General features: G+C 33.0%; 1 protein-coding gene across 1 annotated transcript; it reads right to left on the bottom strand.

Moving 5' to 3' along the window:
* Nucleotides 1-527: 527 nt before the first annotated feature.
* On the bottom strand, nucleotides 528-7088 carry LOC121235390 (CBL-interacting serine/threonine-protein kinase 9). The gene is made up of 14 exons (XM_041131740.1): nucleotides 6690-7088; nucleotides 5950-6012; nucleotides 5009-5080; nucleotides 4733-4840; nucleotides 4516-4596; nucleotides 3142-3195; nucleotides 2931-3056; nucleotides 2755-2844; nucleotides 2466-2588; nucleotides 2109-2216; nucleotides 1666-1782; nucleotides 1454-1510; nucleotides 1266-1340; nucleotides 528-914 (listed from the first exon to the last, which is right to left on the bottom strand). Exons 1-14 carry the CDS (start codon nucleotides 6894-6896, stop codon nucleotides 840-842), a joined length of 1356 nt encoding a protein of 451 aa, XP_040987674.1. The 5' UTR covers nucleotides 6897-7088; the 3' UTR covers nucleotides 528-839.
* Between the last annotated feature and the right edge of the window lie 12990 nt (nucleotides 7089-20078).

The following is a 20078-nucleotide window of genomic DNA, read 5'->3' as shown; positions in this document are numbered from 1 at the left end:
GATATTTTGGAAGGATATACCCGATGATTTGGCGAAATAACCATGAAAAACCTTTTACGGCAATGCAAATGATTATGCCTAATCATTAAACTTTAAGTAGACATTAGAATTATTAATAAGTAGAGTGATGCTACTCTGCCGCCTCAGTAGCACCACTCCAAGTGACCATTAGGCCAAATTTGTCTTTTCAATTTTTTTATTCATATTTTTTTTATCATTTTAAAACATTTTTAAAAAAATATAAAAAATATATCAATACACTAATAGTCACTTCTTTACCTATTAAGTTAAAAAAAAATTAAAATACATGAAGTGTCAAAATAAGGGGGCAAGTTGAGTGGGCAAAATAGCATTTTTCTAATAAGTATATTGGGAAAGAAAGAATGACCTTTAAAAATAAGTAAGAATTGAGATTTAATGGAAACGAAATTTAGAATGAAGTGAATGAACTTATAAATGACCGTTAGCATTAGAGGACAGACTTGAATAATAATGATCATTAGAAAACTGGGAATACTTTGACATGATGGCTAACAAAATTTCACTAGATAGGCTTTTACATATCACAAGCAGTTACAATGTCTATTTTTCCATTGCAACGACAAGCTGGAGGAGCTTTCTCACTTCTGTAATCAATCTTATTCAACCATCAACTTATAAATGACAAAAATGGTTGCAATTCTCAAACTAATTAAGCTAAACTAAGAAGGAGAAAGAACCAAAGACTCTTGTTCCCAGGGCCTGTCTTTCATATATATTGCTTACACCCTCCTGAAACGACACTAGGGTGACACATTCTGCTACTTTCTCCAGAGAGAGAGAGAGGGGGGACAGAGAGATTACTTCAATCCTCCAGCATTTTCTTCACCGTTCCACATTACATCTTTTAATCCAGAGGAGAAGCTTTTGTAGAACTGCCATATGATCAGAGAGCATTGACAACCAAATCATTAATAGCAAAACTTAAACACTGGCATACATTTGCATCAACCTTCAATTTACTTCAGAGAAATCAAGAGGAAAAAGTTCAATACAGCAGCAAACTCTTCGCATTTTTGTCCACTATATTTTTATTTCCTAAGAATTTGGAAACTCAGCAAGATTTAGCCAGAAGTTGTGTTAGATGGAGTTGTGTGAAGCAGTTGTAATAGATCTTAGATGATGAAAATTCAAGATTCAAAAAAACTATTTTTCATCCATTTGTTTCCTACGCTTTCGAGCAAAGAAAACAAGTTGAAAAAAATGAAAAAAAAAAATTGGCATACCTTGTGAAACTCCAACGTGTCACCGCCAGTTTTCCGGAGCTCTACCATGTGCAGGGAGGGAGCCACCTCGAACACCTGAAGTTAAAAACAAGTCAATGTGCAGAAAGTATTTTGGTATGGTACCATAAAATTTAAAAGCAGCAGCCTAGAGTGTTCTTAAAATACAATACCAAGGAATAACTCAATACCTCAGTTGCAACTGAGAGGTGGCCCTTCCTTCCAGTTTTGTCACCCTGCAACTTCATCTGGGATGGTTGAAAAATTAAGAAAGACTTGCAAATATGAATTCTTAACGTGGAACTTGCAGTTCAGAATGAGAGAACTTGGATACAACGTAGCACAGATAAAAGAAAGCAAATCTAAACAATACAAACCATATGTCTAACGTGAGAATCATTACCTTGTAGTTTCGCTTGTGAACATTAAAGCCAAGGGGCTTTGCCGCTTCCTCAATTTTAGACATAATTTCATTTGCAGGACGCTGGGAAGTGAAACGGGTTTCTCGCTTCACAAGACCCTGCACGGTTAAGTTTAGAATATGCAGGGGAGTAAGGATCAGTACTCAGAAATAACAGATATCAATAATATAAATAACATAAATCAGTACAGAGAGTGGTCGATCTAGAAAAATTAATTATCTGAATTTTAGGATCGTTTGGGCTGTGGCACGATGAGAACAGATCGCCACAATTGATTTTCAAACAGCAAACGTAAAATACAAAGGCACCAATATAGTGCATCATTGATATTTCAATCTTCCAAACTTTGGAAGGGTGAGACTCATTGATTTACCATAGAATTCTCATATTCACAACAGAACGCAGAGAAACTCTTGAGACATACCATCTGCTTCTCAAACAAATTTTCAAGACTGAAACCCGGGGACCGAGATATGAGCTCAAAAGCATTCATGGATACAGGTTTCTCTTTCGTTTCTGTAACAAGATTTTCCTGCACAATAAACATACAAATAACAAATTTTGGGTGGAACTTGACCTTGTGTTTACAGATTGACTAGATCTTTGATTGTGATGTTACGGAAGATAAAAAATGGTTTCCAGAGTTGCAATGGAACATGGATGTCTATCAGCCCCATTGCATAATGACATTGCAATAATCTTTATGGAAAACGAGTCAGTAACTAGCACACTGACATCTTCACCGACAGAAAGAAAAGAGAAATGGGTTAATCCCTCTTACCTTCGAGTCATTGAATACAGCATCTACGTCATCAAGATTTACATTCTGCTCCTCCTCAGAGTATGCTGGCTTGTACCTTTTCTTGAACCATTCATCTTCTAAGATTTCAGGAATTGTTATCCGCTGAAATGAAGTACCACAATTTTCACAACTAAAAGCTTCAATGCAATGAAGGCACCATTTTAAACATTTAAACAGCCTAGATTATCTATCTATTCACAGAGTCTCAGGAAATGAAGGGGTGGAAATAGAGTAAATAAATCTCTAATTAAAAGGGCCTGGAGCTCACTGTAAGGGGGTTAGGATCAAGAATACGCTTGATCAGTTTCTTCGCACCAGCTGAAAAATATGATGGACATGTGAAGTCAGCCTTGCAAATCTGAAATTCATACATGAACACGATTATGTGTTAAATGAGATTCATTGTATGCAAAAAAGAGGATGCAGCATCTAGAAAAGACTTACTTTTCTGTACAATTCCACGAGATTTGGCTCGTCAAATGGCAAGTAACCAGCCATAAGTACAAAGAGAATGACCCCACAAGACCAAATATCAGACGCTGTGCCATCATAACCTTTATCATTTAGCACCTGATACAAAAACAGAAACATGATCGAAATCAAGCATGGAGTTACACTAATTCATTCTGTAACATCCATAAACTTGTAGGTATACCTCGGGAGCAACATAATTGGGGGTACCACAGGTAGTGTGAAGCAGCCCATCCTCCTGCATTAAGAAGAATCTAACTAAGGTCTGCCTTCGTTATCTATAATGCCCCAAAATTTCCCATTCACCTTGGAAAATTCACACAACTTTTGCAAATACAACAAAAAGGTCCTATCTACAGACGGGGAATAAACATCTATTCCACATACAACTATAAATAAAGATAAGTGAAATAGAAATTAAAGTATGCATAGGAAAATATAAAGATTCATGAGAGTTCCCCATGCTTCTACCACAAGGTAACTAACAAGAGACTGGTCACAATATCCTAAAAAGCTCAAAAGCTAAAACCACCATTCAAAACTCTAGAACTCAGATTTCTCACCGCTTAGGGCAAGGCAACTTATATGCACTATTATCATGAAAATATCTGAGTTTGTTGCATGTTTGGCAAACATGAGAATTTCCTCAAAAGTTCTCATAACTTCATTCCCAAATATCACTCAAAACACAAAACAGTTTCAATTTCAAAATTTCAACTTTTTTATTTAATCATTACTCATACACAAAAATAATACAACTTTTACAAACTTCAAAACAAAAACACAAAAATTGACACAACTTTTATAAACTTAAAGACAAATAATATTAAAAAATTACATTCAAAACAATTTTTTAATTTTATCTATTCACTCTCACAAACTCCAATACAGTACTTATTCTAAAGTATATGTTTATTTAACTTTTTCTCTCTCCTTTCCGAAGACTCAATAAAACATTTTCACTCAAATTATTTCACTACTATTCACAAAATTTTGAAATACTTTAAGCATCCAAACGTGCCGGAGAATCTGATATTAAACATGGCCTAATCACTAGTTTAAATGCAGATATAATAAATGAGTTAAAATGTTAAATAAATCCATCCTAAGACTAAAGATGTAATGTAAAATTGAAACCGCATTTTATGTAGCTCCTCAATCGTTACTAACGCAGTGTAATGTTGTGTAAACTAAGAATTCAAAGAGCTCCACATATCCTTGTTGCCCTCCCATGGAGTAAAAAAGAAGACAATACGTATGAATTCAAATAATAGTAAAAAAAGAATGAGGACTTCAAGGGCACGTTCAAGATTGAAGAAAGAATGATAGAACAGAAAGGTTTACTAAACTACAACAGAAAGAAGATTTCTTCCATAAAGAATTGGGAAAATAAGAAATGCAAGATGTTAACAACGATGAAATTTCAATCTGGCCACAAGACACACTCTTTCCCAGAAATTGAACCTCTGAGATTACCAATATGTGCACCTATCCAGTGAAAGCTACTATTACATGATATACAACTTTAGGATCTAGGTTATAGTTGAACTCCACTCACCCGTACTTGCTGTGAGAATGCACTCAATCCAAAATCTGAAACTTTGAGAACACCATATGAGTCTAGGAGAAGGTTCTCAGGCTGCAAAAGATACAGAATACTACAGAAATGATCAATTGTTGCCTGACTGAATTAATTACAGAAGAAACAAAAATCATTACTGAAAAAACCCAGTTGGTAATAACTCAAAGCGGAAAGGTAAGCAATTTTGTTAAACCTTCAAATCTCTGTGGTACACGCCTCTACTGTGGCAGTAATCCACAGCATTAATGAGCTGTTGGAAATATCCCCTGGCTTCATCCTCTTTAAGTCTCCCATTTTTGGCCTGAGAATATCAAAAACGAATAAGCGAATATGTTTTCTGTAAATACTAAATAGAGAAATAGTACTGGTGATTAGTAAATACTAACAAAACAAGAAACTTCTATATATAACCATAAAAGATGAAAAATGATCTGATAATATAATCCAAGTATAGAGATAAATTTCTTACTATTTTGTCAAAGAGCTCGCCACCACCAACAAATTCAAGAACGATGTAGATCTTTGATTTGCTTGCCATAACCTATGCAGAAGCATAGAAGACATATAAATACAGACATAAACATTAAAAAGCATCTCATTAATGTGCTACTCAGAGATTTCATATCGACCACTTTTACCTTATGATGTAGTCTATGATGTCCAGAATAGAACAGATACATGTGTATTTGTGTGCATATTCATTTTTGCAAACTCTAGGAATTTTGTTCTATCCATGGCCTTCCCTAAACAGAAATTTATATGTTCAGATGATAATGCTTCAACCATTAATGGAGCACAAGCTTAAATGCTTTACTAGACATCTGACAAAATTTCAGTCCTTGTTCATGAAACTCAACAAAATTTCAGGTGGCCCCAAGTACGGAGATAGAGTATAAAGTTAAGGTAAAAAGCTCCGTCCAAGAACCTACATTTTCTCACTTGATTTAGACCTATCTCCTGTAATCTTCACAATTTTTCCTCAAATAAAAAATTTTCCCTTGCAAAAGATAGGATTTGAGCCCAATCTTCTACATGATATTGATGGCTATAACTTAAACCAAAGGTTAAAGCCCAAGCATTGTGCCCTTTGAATTTCCATTTACCCACCTACTCATTTTGTTATTAAATTCTCACACCCACACACCCACCTACTCGTACATAACCTTGAGAAATCTAGAAGATCTTCATTCCAATTTCCATCATAATTTCCTTATTTTTCAAAAGCATTAACATTCAGCCGGCAGACATCTTGCCATTCGATTTTCTATAACCAAGCTGTTCAATTCTACTCTTTTATTTCACCATGACGTAAAAATATTTAATGTATTAATAAACCAGCATGCACGTTGCTGAACGAACCATACCTAAATAACGGACAAAATGGGAAGAAATACAAGAGAATCCTCGTACCTCAAAAATCTTAATCACATTTGGATGTTTGATCAGCTTCATTGTCGAAATTTCTCTTTTTAGCTGCAAAAAATAAAAAAAGCATCAACAACGGTAAAACCCAACCCCTCTGTCCTGAGTTTAATAGTAACTAATTATAAATACACATTATTCTGAACTAACGAAGCACACGGCTAGTGAAATGCAAAACACCACTATAGAATAATTATTCTCATCAGTTACTATTTATTACTTCACACTCTATATTTTATAAATTAATAAAAAAACTGTCGAGAACGGAGTGTAGAGTAAATAGTAGTTAATGCAGAACAAATCCCCATCATTAGTACTATAGACCTCGGAAGAAAGACACCCACCAAAAATGCATACAAAATCAACAATCCTTCCTCTCACAGAGCAACAACTGCCACCACGACATTGGTCCCACGAGTGACACGTGGCTCTCAACTATAAGCGCACGTTGGCATGTGGGTCTCTCGGTTACAGGACGTGGCTTTTTCTTTAATTATTCTTTTGTTTAAGGCGTAAATCGTGATTTTACGTTTTTTTTGTGCCGCTCTCAATCCATCATTTTGAAGGTTATCATTAGTAATTGTATTTTTCTTTTTTTAAATTTTTTTACATGTTTTTAAAAATTTAGAAAAATATAAATTTATTAATAATCACTTTCTAAACTTAAAAAAAATAAATAAATCAAACAGTAAACTCGAAGAAGTTTAAGGTAAGAAAAAGGCCGTTACATGTTCGACCATCTTGTGACGGAGGACTTGCTCACGGTCGAGGATTTTGATGGCAAAGCTGTCACGGGTGTCGACGTTCTTTGCGAACTTGACCTTGGCAAAGCTGCCCTCGCCCAGTGTACTCCCCAGCTCATATTTCCCGACGCGTGTCCTCGTCGCCGGTGTCTTCTTCAAGCTCATCTTCTTACCCGACTTCCGATCAAACATAAGCAACACCCGAAACACCGGAGGGCTCCCCAACGCCAAGAGAGATGCCACCCACGGCGTAAATAGCAATGCTCACAGAGAAGATGGTGTGTATGATTTGGTTTGCAGAGGTAAAGGACGGAAGCGGGAGTGTTTCGTCGGATATGGAGTATGCTCGACGCGTTTTTAGATATGAGCGATGACGAGGAGTACTTGGAAGCCCAGATAATAAGTGGGTCCCACTGCTTTGCCTATGTCTATTTTCTGGTTCCGTGGCTGCGGATCTTTCTGAGTGAAATAACGCATGATTAAAACGTATTTACTTTCCGTTTTCTTTATCTTTCAAAAGAATCCCATCTCTATTGTTTACCTTTTAAGTTGCTATTTAATGAGTTAATCATGCTCCTCTACAAAAGTAATTATTTTTTAATTCTTAAATATTCCATTTCACAATAAAAGAGGATTATGATAAGATGATCAAAACGTATAAGAATATTCAAATTTTCTTTTCCTTTTAGGGTAGTTCTAGTATTGAATAAGTAAGTTTGGATTTCATTTCATCTCATTTCACTCATCTTATAATTATAATTTTTTTAAATTTTCACACAAAATATAATAAACAATTCAATTTTTTTAAAATTTTAAAATAATAATAATATTAAAAATAATATTTTAACAATATTTTATTTAATTTTCAATTTTTAAATCAACTCATATCATCTCAACTCACTATCTAAACAGCACTTAAAATATATCCTTTTGGGGTAGCTTGTAATATTATACATATTTTGAGGCAGTTGAAAATCAATCAATATTGTTTGGGTTCTTATCCGGCTTTCAATAAGTAAAATATTATACGAGTTATCACATAAAATAAGTAAAATATTTCTCTCAGCCTAGTAACTAACTTTTAAATTGCTGAGAAAAAAAAAAAAAAAAACTAACTTTTAAATTGAAAGGACATTTGAAAGTAAAAAAAGTTTTATGTTGATGGTGCAATAATTGAGAACGTCCAAAGAAGAATTATTGGTTGACCAATATCTGCAAAAGCTCCGATTCTTTGGAATATCCAATTGAATCCCTCCTTGTTTGGCTTATCCTCTTATGTGGACGTTGAACAGCGCAACTTTCTCCACACGTTATTGAGTGGCAGAGAATTTTTTTCCGGAATTTTGCTTTATAACCTCTACCATATTTTATATTCTATATTTTTTTAAATTTTTAAGTTTTTTAATATTTTTTTCTAATTTATTTTTTTAAAATTATTTCAAATTTTCTATTCATTATTCATATAATAAATATTTGATAAAAGAAAAAAATAATAAAAATTAAAAAAAAGTAGAGGGTGGAGTGTGAAGAAATTGTGAAGATTTATTCTTTTTACCCGAGGCGGCCGCATTTTTATTTTTTCTGAATAAGCTTGCATATTTATATAAATAAAAATTAAAACCATACAACAATTTGTTACAATACTTTACACAACTATATTTTAAATGAAAAATATTTTTATAAAATATCTTATAAAAATAACATAATTTTATAAAAATAACCTCATTTTAAAATATTATTGTATAATATGTTTATAATATATTATATATATATCATTATTCAAAATTAAATTACAATACTATCATCAAAAGAATCCTTACCACTATCAATAAAGATAATATTAGAAAGTAATATAGTTACGATAATGCATCCAATCACTACATTGGTTGCAGCCGCATATGGTGGTTTTGTTTGGGTTTCTTGAGATAAGGATAAAATTGTCTTGGTTGAAAATTTTAAACTTCAAAACATAAATATGAAAAAATATAAGTTTTAAGCTAAATTTAATATATTGAGAATAAATTCACAACTAAGTATAAATAAAGAAAAGGAAAAATATACATTATTTTTTAATATATTTAAATTCTCAAACTTAAATCAACCAAATTAAAAACTAGTCTGTGTCCAATTTTGATTTTTAAAACACAATTTTGAATTGAACCGAACCGAACAAATATATATAGATTATTTTTAATTTCTTATATTATATATAAAATATTTTTTACATGATTTTTTATTATATTATATATATTATATGTTGAACTGCTGATTAATATAAAACTTTAACATCTTATTATTCATGTTTATTAATCTTATAACATAAAATTAATATAAAATTTGATATAATATAAAATCAATCTTATAGATCGTAGTATAACAATTTATTATGATATAACATAAATGAATCTTATAACTTTTAAAATAACATTTGAATTTTGATATATTTTATAAATTTTAATTTTATAATATAACATAAAATGAAGGATATGAGTCAATCGCTTGCAAAAGTTTTGTTGGAATAAAATTTTGTTTATCTGTAACGTCAGACCGAAATTGAAAAAATCGAAAGTTTCGATTTCAATGGTGAATTGGTCTGATATCGGTTATTAAATTTTTAAAATCTGGATATACCGATTCAATTCTAATAAATGTCCAAAACCAGACCGAGCTGGACCAGTTACACTCCTAATCAAAAGAGAACTTTATTTCTCTAGTTTTTGAAATCATTTACAAGTAGGAGTGTAATCGATTCGGTCGGGTCGATCCAAATGAGGATTTTTGGACCAGATAAAAAATTTCAGTCTATACATTTTCCACTCCGAAACTGGATCAATTACACTTATAACCATTTTACTACACACCTAAAATAAGAGTAAATGTATCTAACCACCACCCAAATAACCAACAGGAATCATTGATCACAAATGAGGCCAAAACTCCAAGTCTCCACAATATGGTAAAGTGAAAATTCAAAAATTAGACTCTGAATCCGACTCCAACAAAACGGATTCAAATTTCTTTTTTAATTTTTCAGTCAGAGTCGGAGTCGGAGGTGTCACTGGATTGACTCTGATTTTATGTTTCGACTCTGACTCTGACTTTACCCTCCGATTCCGACTCCGACTCCGACTCTAATATGTATATATGTTATAAAAGTATGTGTTTATTTATATATTTATCATATATCCTAGTATAATTATATAGTTATATAACTAGAACTTATATAATTAAACTCAATAATATATTAGTATGAGCTAATTATTATACAATAATATGCTTATACTTTAATACAAATAGACTAATGATAATTTAGTATATGTAAACATTATAGTATTACTATACATAATCAAGTATAGAAATAAGTTAGACACTAATATTTAAATAAGCCTAGTATAATAAATTAATAATACATAATAATAATAATTTACTAAAGTATAATAATATGTACTTAGACACTAAAAAGTCTAGTATATAATTGAGTTAAAAATAAGTTAGACATTAATATAGTAACATGTAATTAGACACTATAGTATAAGTCTTGTATATAAGTAAATTAGATACTAGTATAGAATTAACCAAGATACTAGTATAGAAATGACTAATAAGTCTAGTATAATAAGTTAATAACATACAATACCAATTTATTAAAGTATAATAACATGTAATTAAACACTAAAAATAATATGTAATATTACAGTATGATAAAATGTAATTAAACACTACAATATATGTCTAGTATAAAAATAAGTTAGATATTAGTATAAAAGTAAATTAACAATAAATGGGTGAGTTTATTTTTTAATTTTTTCTAAAAAACGATATTTTAAAGCCCACAAAAAATTCTGTTTTAAATGGGCTAAATATGAAGTTAAAAATAAAAAGAAGCCCAAAGTTGAAAGCCCATATCCGACTCCGATCTGATAAGTCAGAGTCGATGTCGGATTAGAGCCTACACAAGTCGAATTCCCCTAAATCTAACAAATAATAAATAAATCATAAAAAAATATAAAAGGAAATAAATTTGTTACATACACATATCCAGCTTTTCAAAGTCCTTCACATCATCCATTAAAATCCTAAGACTATTAAAGTAAAAGAAGAATGAAACCAATTCTATGCACAAATGAAGCCCTTTACCATAATCAAAGACAAATTACTTCGAAAGGGATTAAGTACACGACTTGCTATGTTAATTGCAGATTCAGAGGCCATTGTAAATACAAGTATTGTAAGAACATCACGCACGACTTTTGAAAGCACGCAATATTTAACAGAATTAACATTCCACCAAGATAGAATGTTGAATTTCCTATCATATTCTTCACATTTTTTGGGTAGGTATCTATCAGCCTCTGACTTTCTTTACAAAAAGTTTTGAGATTGCAACTGTTGCTTACATTATCCTCAAGTCTACTGCGTATAGTAGTTACATCGTCAGTTGAGGAACTTGTGTGTTGTTCTTGTGGATATGAATTATTCCCTTATATAGTTTCAAGGTACACATCATACATATGGGTCAAACTACTTTTTACCTTCAATTTCAACTCAACCATTTTTGTAAAATCATTAGTATATATTGTTTCCAACGAAAACTCAAGATATCACATCTTGTACCGATGATCAAGAGTAAGCCCAACATAACATGTTTATATTATCAAAGTTTCTCAATATTTGTCAAATCATTACTATACATTCTTCACACTCCATGTCAATTGTTTCTTAACTTGTAACTAGCTTCGTAAAAAAAGAGTTATAAGTTGAATATTGACCACCCTAAAAATGTAATGTTGCATCATGAAATAGTTTAAGAGATTTCACAAACAATCTTACCTTCTCCCAATCATCCTTATTGGGAGGCCCTAACTTTTTTGACATTCTCCTCCTCATCCCATTATCATCATCATCACTCTCATCTCCAATACTAAGAATGAACCCCGGATCTTCTTCTTCCAACCGTTCAAAAGTTTTTTGAAAATTCTCACCCCTCTCCGACATAAGAAAGTTAAAGCTCCACCTCGTACATCTAGGCATACATGACTTTTGCAAGTAATATCTTCAAATTGTATACATGACTTAAATGCACTCAATCTTTGTGGAAATGACTTAACATATTTCACGACACCTCTCACTTTGCAATAGAATAATCATATTCTTTCAACCCCTCAAAAACAATTTTATGATGTGGGCACATCTCACATGCAAGAATTCATGTTCTAAATAGTGTCCCTCCTATACTTGGTTTTATTTTTCAGATAAGTAACTGCACCATTATTTGCACTTGCATTATAAGGAGTGATTGCAAGTATTTTTTATCGACCCAATCAATTGAGCACATCTCTATGACCATACCAAGTGTATCATCCTTTTGATTTTCAACTAAACAAAAAGAAAAATGCAGTGGGACCCATGTATTTAAGGTTTTACACGGATGTCCATGTATCCATGGTAAAGGAAATCCGATGCCCTTAAAGAGCACTTCTCAACTTATGCTTTTCCCTTAAATACACACTATAACAATCCTTAGCAACTGTAACACGAGATTAAATCCCTATCCACTTAGGCTAAACAACAAGTATAAATCTTTTAAACAATGACCACATTATCATCAGGTGCAACAGCTGCAACTTATTTTTCTTCTTTTTGTTCTTCACCTTTTTTATTTAGTTGTTCATTTTTAAAAATTTTGTACTCTTTCTTCATACACCCAAGTTTACTATAGTAGAGGATTTTTATCTATTTTCTTGAAGTGAATTTTCCTCTTGAGTTGTCATACTTGTTATTACCATGGAGTATTCTGATTTTACTCCTCCCACACTTTTTTGTAACAATTACTTTTAAATGAGAAGAAATACCATGCCCTTTCCTTCTTACATCTTCATTGAACATTCTGTCTTTCACCTCATCATACTATTGGGAGCTGAATTACTAAGCACATAACAATAGTTCCCCAATTGTCTGACAGGGCACTCAATAAAAGTAAAACTTGAACCTCATCATCTAAGATAAGTTTCATGATAAAAAAAAAAAAAAACTTATTTAACAATTCTTGAAATTTATTCAGATGCTTTAAAATACTTTTTCCATCCTTGTACTTTAAATTCACAAGCCTTCTTATCAGAAAGGCTTTGTTATGGGTAGTTTTTCACTCATAAAAACTTTCTAATTTCATGCAAAGACTATAATCATCTACTTGTTTGGCTACATGATGGAAGACACTTTGATCAACCTATTGCTTGATATGAATAACGACTTTCCTATTCTATTTCTTTCATTCATCATCAGTTTTCTTTTATGGTTTAATAATAGCCAAATGCATAGGCTCAAACAACTCTTTGCAATATAGAACATTTCCAACCTTGTCTTCCAAATTGAGTAATTGGACGAAATGAGTTTAATCTTGCTATAAGGTGAAGCCTCCATTTAATCTATACAGATAATTAGCACAAACAAACAGTCAAGCTCTGGTACCACTTTGTTAGGATGGCCAAATACAAAGCGGAATATTTTTTACCATTCTCAGTGCAAATTAAATTAGAAATTTAGTAAAAATAAACCCACAAATAGAATAAAAAAATAAGCAACCCACAATTAAGACACCAAGAGTTTTATATGGAAAACCCTCTATTGCGAAAGGAAAAGCTACAGGACCTGGTTCAGTTAAAACTTCCAATATCAACAATACTAGGTATAAAAATTGTCTTCTCTAGAGGCCACCATAACAAAAATATATATATATATTCATGATTCAACACATAATCATCACCATACAAGTAGATATTGATCAAAGCAACAAGAAAGACCTCACCAATGAGGTATTTGTAGTAAACAACCAGAGAGGAATCTAAATGATCAACACTAGTCAAAGTGAAGCTCTCGAATAACATATTGAAATTTTAGCAAATTAAACCAAATATGATATCCAAAATTCTAATAGAAGTATAAGAAATCGACAAAATTCTCTCTCTTGTACGTATGGTGCCACACACCTCCCTTTCTTTCTTTTCTAAGTTTTCTTTCTCACTCTGACACATGCACGACACATCTCCCTCTAAAACACAAAACCTATATTTTAAAATTACCAAAATGCCACTTGGGAGGCTCACATAGGCTTCCCTCACGTGGAGGGACCCACCAAACACATGGTGCTTTCACTCATCCTATTACTCTAGTGAGGAATATAAATGCAAATTAAGCTGAGTTTAGGATGAGAAAAAGAAATTAGAATAATTATCGACCAAACCATCAATTCCATGGGAGAAACCTCAAGTAGACTTGTTTAAAGCCAAATGGGATACAATTGTTGATACCAAGAAGAACAAATGAAGCATTGGATTTGTAGTTAGGGATCATGAGGGTCAACTTCTGGCAACTCTTAAGGGCTTCAAGAACTTTAAAACTGAAGTGCAACTTTCCATGCAAGAAAGTATTGCCAAGAGTTGGAACTATAATAAATTTACTTTGAATGCGACTCTTTATTGGATCATGTGATGGGATCAAGAAGCAAACAACTAATTGGAGTACAAAATGCAAATTATTTAAAGCTATGAAGGTTATTCTATCTACTTGTCAGTGATGGGATGTAAGGCATGTAATTTCAAAGCCAACCAAGTTGCTAAACTATAGCAAAACATGCGACTTCTATAAATTATAATGTTATTGATGTTGAAGAAGCACCCATATGTAATCCTCCTCTCCTTTTGGCTGAATCTCTTTTGAGTTATGTACATATAAATATATGTATGAATGCAAATTACATGGAAAGTATCAAAACTATAAAAATAAAATGCCTACCAAATATAATTCCATATTAAAATATATGTAGAATACATAGTTTTTATTAAAGATATTTAACTATTAAAAAAATTCAAAGTTGTAGGGAGCAAGGGGGCCATGGCCCTTTGTGGCTCCCTCTAATTTCATCTCTATTTACTATCCAGATTAAAGCATGACTCTTAGGACAACTTAATATGTAGAGTGGGTATTGTACAAGAACTTTGTTAATTGGTGTTATTAAGGCAAGCCTTAAGGATACATTTGTTAAGTCAAAATATAAATTATACAATTCATATTTTTTCATTAGTTGAAGCTTTCACTACAACAAAATTGGAAACTTTTAGCAACTCCAAATTTGTCACAAATTGTATACTTTTAGCGGCAAAAAATGCATAGCAAGAAAACTATAGCCAGTATTAGGCAATTTTGATAAATTGTTTTGGTGGCGAGAAAAATATTGCCGCAAAAAGAGATATTTCCATCCATTTTCACTCCGTCGCAAAAAAATTGCCAATAATATAGACTTTTTGAGACAAAAAAAGAGCCATCACAACTAACGACTTATAAATACGATTTTGAAACCCTAATTGTTTCACTCATCCATTCATTCACCTCTTTGTCTCCTCATTTCTCTACTTGACACCTTCTTCTTTTATCTACCTCAGGTCAGTATTTCTTCACTTCCACAAGATATATTTCGATCTATCTCTAGGTAATTTTCTGAAACCTTTCTTTTTCTTCTCTTCTTCTATTTTATTTTCTAGTCTTTGAGCATCTTGTCACAGTTTAAGAAAGAAGTACAAGACCTAGTTTAGTTTACATTGAATGTGGGCCATGGGCCACTTCTTGCTATTTCGTTATTTCAATTACATATTATATTCTTGCTATTTATTTGGACTGTAGTTGTAGCGAGTTAATGGATTGTGGGCCCTTCGAATACTTTCATTACATTATATTATTTATTGTTTATTTTAGTCTGACCCATTTGAGGGATAGCTATGGTGAACGTTACCCTATATGTATTGAGCCTTGGAGGCTATAAAAGAATCATCCAGAAAGTAATAGAAATTCATTATCCTTTCCCTTCATCTTTCTTCTATTTTCTTGGAGGTTTTCTCACCCTAAAAGTGAGATATTTCACTATCAATCTTTACATTACAACAGGTTTGTTACAATTGATATAAGAGAGATATCGATCTCTGTGCTATCAAACTACAAAGAAATTCGATCTAGTTAAATCTGATTCCCATGTCACAATAGTAAGAAATCGACATGATATGCAAGAAATTCTTGCATCAATTAATAAGATCATGGTACTAGTAGATCAAACACAAGAATACCACAAAGTCTTCCAGCAACATTTAAATGATTTCATAAACAATTTTAAAGAAAACTTAAACCTAGTTGGTGCATTAGATTTGTGCAATTCAAGAAGAAGAAGAATGAGCAGCAGTGGTTGAAAAATAAGAAAATTCTGGTCGACATCCACAAAAGGGGCAGCGTCTCCAGGGTTTAATCCCAATGGCAAGGACTGGGGTGTCATCGATCTCTTCCGCCATTCTCCTCTAAACTTATGGTATGCATTCCCAACCTTGAGAAGTGGTTTCTCAGTTGTCTCTCCATCTGTTAGGTGACCAATTATTGCTCGGCAACCACTTGGAACGATTTTCTTGGCACTAGAGTTTGACCATGGTGGTGTTGTTACTTGGGTTGTGGTTGATAACAATAGTGTAGTCCTTAAAAGCCCTAGCAAGGACGTTGCGACCACCAATGTGGTTCTCAACGTTGCACACGACAGCTCTGAGAGGCAAGATGTTACCGACCATGGGAGTGGCCTTCCTGCCGCAGTACACAAACTGGTTAATGTACATGCCCTGAGCGGCGACAAATAGCTCGTTCTACTTATTGTCCAAGGTCTTCAAGATATGACAACTATGGCAGCTATGCAGGTAGAGGCACTTCCATTAGTGAACAAGTGCCAGTTTATCGATGACCTCTCCAAGGATTCCTTGGGTATGGTATCATGGTATTTACAAGGATCTAAACATCAATTTGATCTGGCCAGTGAAAGATTTATCTTTAGGGGTTGATAGATGTAGGCACAGTGTCAACTTCTCTTGTAACCTATGCATCTATCCAAGCATTAAACCCGGACCTGATTATAAATGTAGGCACTGTCAATGGCTTTAAGGCTAGAGGAGCAGGTGTTGGTGATGTGTTTCTTACATCTGCTAGTGCTTTCCATAATAGAAGAATACATATACCCATGGTCGATATGTATGGAGTTAGGTTACACCAAGCCTTCTCCTCTCCCAATCTTCTTAAGGAGCTTAATCTTAAGGTTGGGAAATTGTCTACTGGTAACTCTCTAGTAGAAGACCTAGTTTAGTTTACATTGACTGTGGGCCCTTAGAATACTTTTCATTACATTTTGCTATTTACTGTTTCTTTTAGTCCGGCCCATTTGAGGGATAGCTGAGGTGAGCGTTACCCTGTATGTATTAAGCCTGGGAGGCTCTAAAAGAATCATCCAAAAGTAATAGAAATTCCTCGTCTATTCCCTTCATCTTCTTTCTATTTTCTTGGAGGTATTTTCACCCTGGAAGTGAGATATTTCTCTATCAATCTTTACATTACAGCAGGTTTGTTACACATCTAGACCCACGATGATGTGGTTAGAGAATTCCCAACCCCCAGTTCTGGTACAACTCTCTCTCGCCAAACCTCCAGTTTTGGTATAACTCTGTCATTGCAAATTGCTTGAACAATGACGACCATGGTCCAACTTCTAAGGACAACTTCTAATGAAGATCTTGCGCCCGTCGTTGTCCGCTTCACTCTTGAGCTCGCTTGGGCCGACGCAGGCCTTGAGGTATCGACCTCTCTTCTTCCTTTCCATACTTAATAACGGATAATTTATTTATTTAGATAGAAGAAATTTGTGTACATCTTATTTTGCTTTGGGGTTGTGGAAGTTGTTTTTTTTTTCCTATACTCATTAATTCGATAATTCTATGTTTGGTTACCAAGAGGATGTGGAAGATAAAGGAAATTTTGATATAGAAAGACTAGTTTCTCGTATCATTTCACTAGGCTCGGTATGGATTTGTGGCACACCTCTGTTTTAATTTGTTTATGTTTGTTAAGATTGTTACATGTTGGGAAAATTAGTGTTCTTAAAATCATGACCTGTTGTTTTCTATCAATAAAATTTTCAATTGCCTATAAAAAGATGGTCTGTCTCGGTAATTGGTTAGGTTTCTGAGCTGCATGTTACCAGACTTTGCTTGGAAGCCCGTAATGAAAAAATGGCTGGAGTTGGCTTCATTAATGCTCACTTCTACTGACTTGATATTCTCAAAGGTGTTTAAAAAGTGCAAGATTCTCTTTTCAATGACATTCTCTTTCCTTGCCAAATGAATCAGCCATGTTTTGGAAGTGTAATGTATCCGCAAAATAGTGTGAAGCATTATAGCTGATTTAGAGAGTAATATGTGGTGATGAGTTTGTTGTATATAACTTTATTTTTTTAGCCTATTTTGGAGAACGTGATATATGTAATTTGGGAGAGTGAAATATTGTTGACTAGATTTTTTTTTTTTTTTTTGTGGGCTATACTCAACTTGGTTGACAGTTTGGCATAGGCTTCATCAGATTGGTATGGAGTCTTCACCTATATTTTTTAAAAAAATCATATTGGTATGAAGTTATGGTCAACATGAACTATGTAGTTATGTTATGGTCAGTTCCAATTATAGATTTAAGCCAGTACATGTTAATGGGTCTATACGGGGGCTTATATTCATACAATTCCACGTCCATTAAAAATCATATACTATATGCCATCATTAGAAAGTTTTAAGAATTGTTCATGTAAGAAGAGTAAAGAATAGAAATAGAGCTTATTGTTGCACCCCTTTTTTGTCGAATTTATTTACGAGTATTTAGTTTTTTTCATTTTACCCCGATTACTAGCAAAATGCTTTGGAGTCTTTGGGATGTCGTGTCTATTTGTAGTTTCTTGAATGAATAATTTTGATAAGCCTGTCATGATTTTGAGGCAGTCCTTGTAGCGCAGATAATATGATTTACATTGAATGTTGTGAATTCTATGTTTAACAGAGTGAAATCTGTAAATTATGCATTTATGTATATGATTTCCTGGTTAAAAGGCAAATCAGATTTCACAGTATGATTGAAATCATTTTGCATATTATCTATGGACTTATAGACTTAGGTTGCGTTTGGTTGCAAGACTCAGCTGAACTCTGTCTAATTTTAAGCTGAGTCTAACATCCAAATACCAACTCTCAAATTATTAAATTCATCTCAACTCAAAACCTACTTAAACATGGGACCTATAACCTTATTCAACTTCCTATAAAAAGTACTAAACTCATCTTAATATCCAAACATACTTTAAACTCAATTTAGATGGACCCCATATAACACCTTCCACTACTCAACTTACTACTATTCATAAAGAATTGAATTCAACTCAATATCTAATCGCAACCTTTGTAGCCTAGTATCCCGTGCACCTTATCACGAGATTGGTAATCAATATTTTTAATTGTTAAAACCTAAACGTGAACTAACGTCACTCAAAGTGTGTCCATTGTGGGCATTGGAAAGTGAATAAAAAAAATTCATCAAGGTGTCCAAAGAAGCAAATTTGGTAGACTGATGATTGTAATTTTCCATGTCAAACTCATAGGGAGAGCACATGATTGTATTTGCTTTTGTAGTCTTTGCATATTGTATTATAAATTGCAGTTTGATTTCATATATTCATGCCCTTCCATGCTCTATACTCAGTTGTGATGCCATGAAAATCAGTGAAAAGCAACACCTTGATGTGGTAAGCCTTGCAAGTAGTATTAAGCTTGTGGTTTTGTATTATTGCCCTTACTTTTGAACAAGCTTTGTTATGTCCAAAGGTGGAAATTCTCTATTTCTAGGTTGGCCTTTTTAGCATGTTCAAAGGTGCGAAATATGAGATTTTCTTATTGTAGATACTCTCATCCCAATGGATTTACCAACAAAGGTTAATGGGGCTTCTTCCCATAGTAATTTTCTAGTACTAGAGGTATGCTTTAATTTTTCCAAAATTATCTTGTTGTGTTGGTGATATGCTTTTGAAAATTGATGATATGCAAGACATTTATGCTATAGGTGTCTGAGAGGTGTAGACCTGCTGTCTCATATGGTAAGTTGACTTGTAGTTTACTTTGTGAAGCATTTCATATCTTCTCCACTATTTAAGGACAAAAGCATGAATTCATGACTTCGATTCTCTATAGTCACCATCATTATACAGTCACACTTACAAAATATTTTAACATGCATTACTAACCATTTTAACCTTTTGGTTTATGGGGTTAACCTGTGTTGCTCAATCTAATTGGGAATTCAACTTCGGTTGCATTGTAATTTATATAAACATTACCCTATAATCTTGAGCTATTTTTGAGCACCTGATATGTTAATCTCGGATGGACGCCACGACTCAATGTACATTGATCTTGTTTGCTTACTTGAGCAATCTTCATTATGTTTCTTCCTTCCAAATTAAGTTGGCAGATAAGAAATTGTAAAATG

The sequence above is a fragment of the Juglans microcarpa x Juglans regia genome, chromosome 1D (genome assembly GCF_004785595.1).
Source record: "Juglans microcarpa x Juglans regia isolate MS1-56 chromosome 1D, Jm3101_v1.0, whole genome shotgun sequence".
In the NCBI taxonomy this organism is placed as follows: Eukaryota; Viridiplantae; Streptophyta; class Magnoliopsida; order Fagales; family Juglandaceae; genus Juglans; species Juglans microcarpa x Juglans regia.
Note: the sequence above shows the minus strand (reverse complement) of the source record. Positions and strands in the feature narration are given on the sequence as shown.

Excerpts from the sequence above, each read along its gene's own strand:
- LOC121235390 (XM_041131740.1), bottom strand. The coding sequence starts at position 6,896 with ATGTTTGATCGGAAGTCGGGTAAGAAGATGAGCTTGAAGAAGACACCG. Across the intron at positions 6,013-6,689 it reads GTCACAAGATGGTCGAACAT|CTAAAAAGAGAAATTTCGAC; the intron begins GTAACGGCCTTT and ends TATTTTTTGCAG. Across the intron at positions 2,589-2,754 it reads TTGATCCTAACCCCCTTACA|CGGATAACAATTCCTGAAAT; the intron begins GTGAGCTCCAGG and ends ACTTCATTTCAG.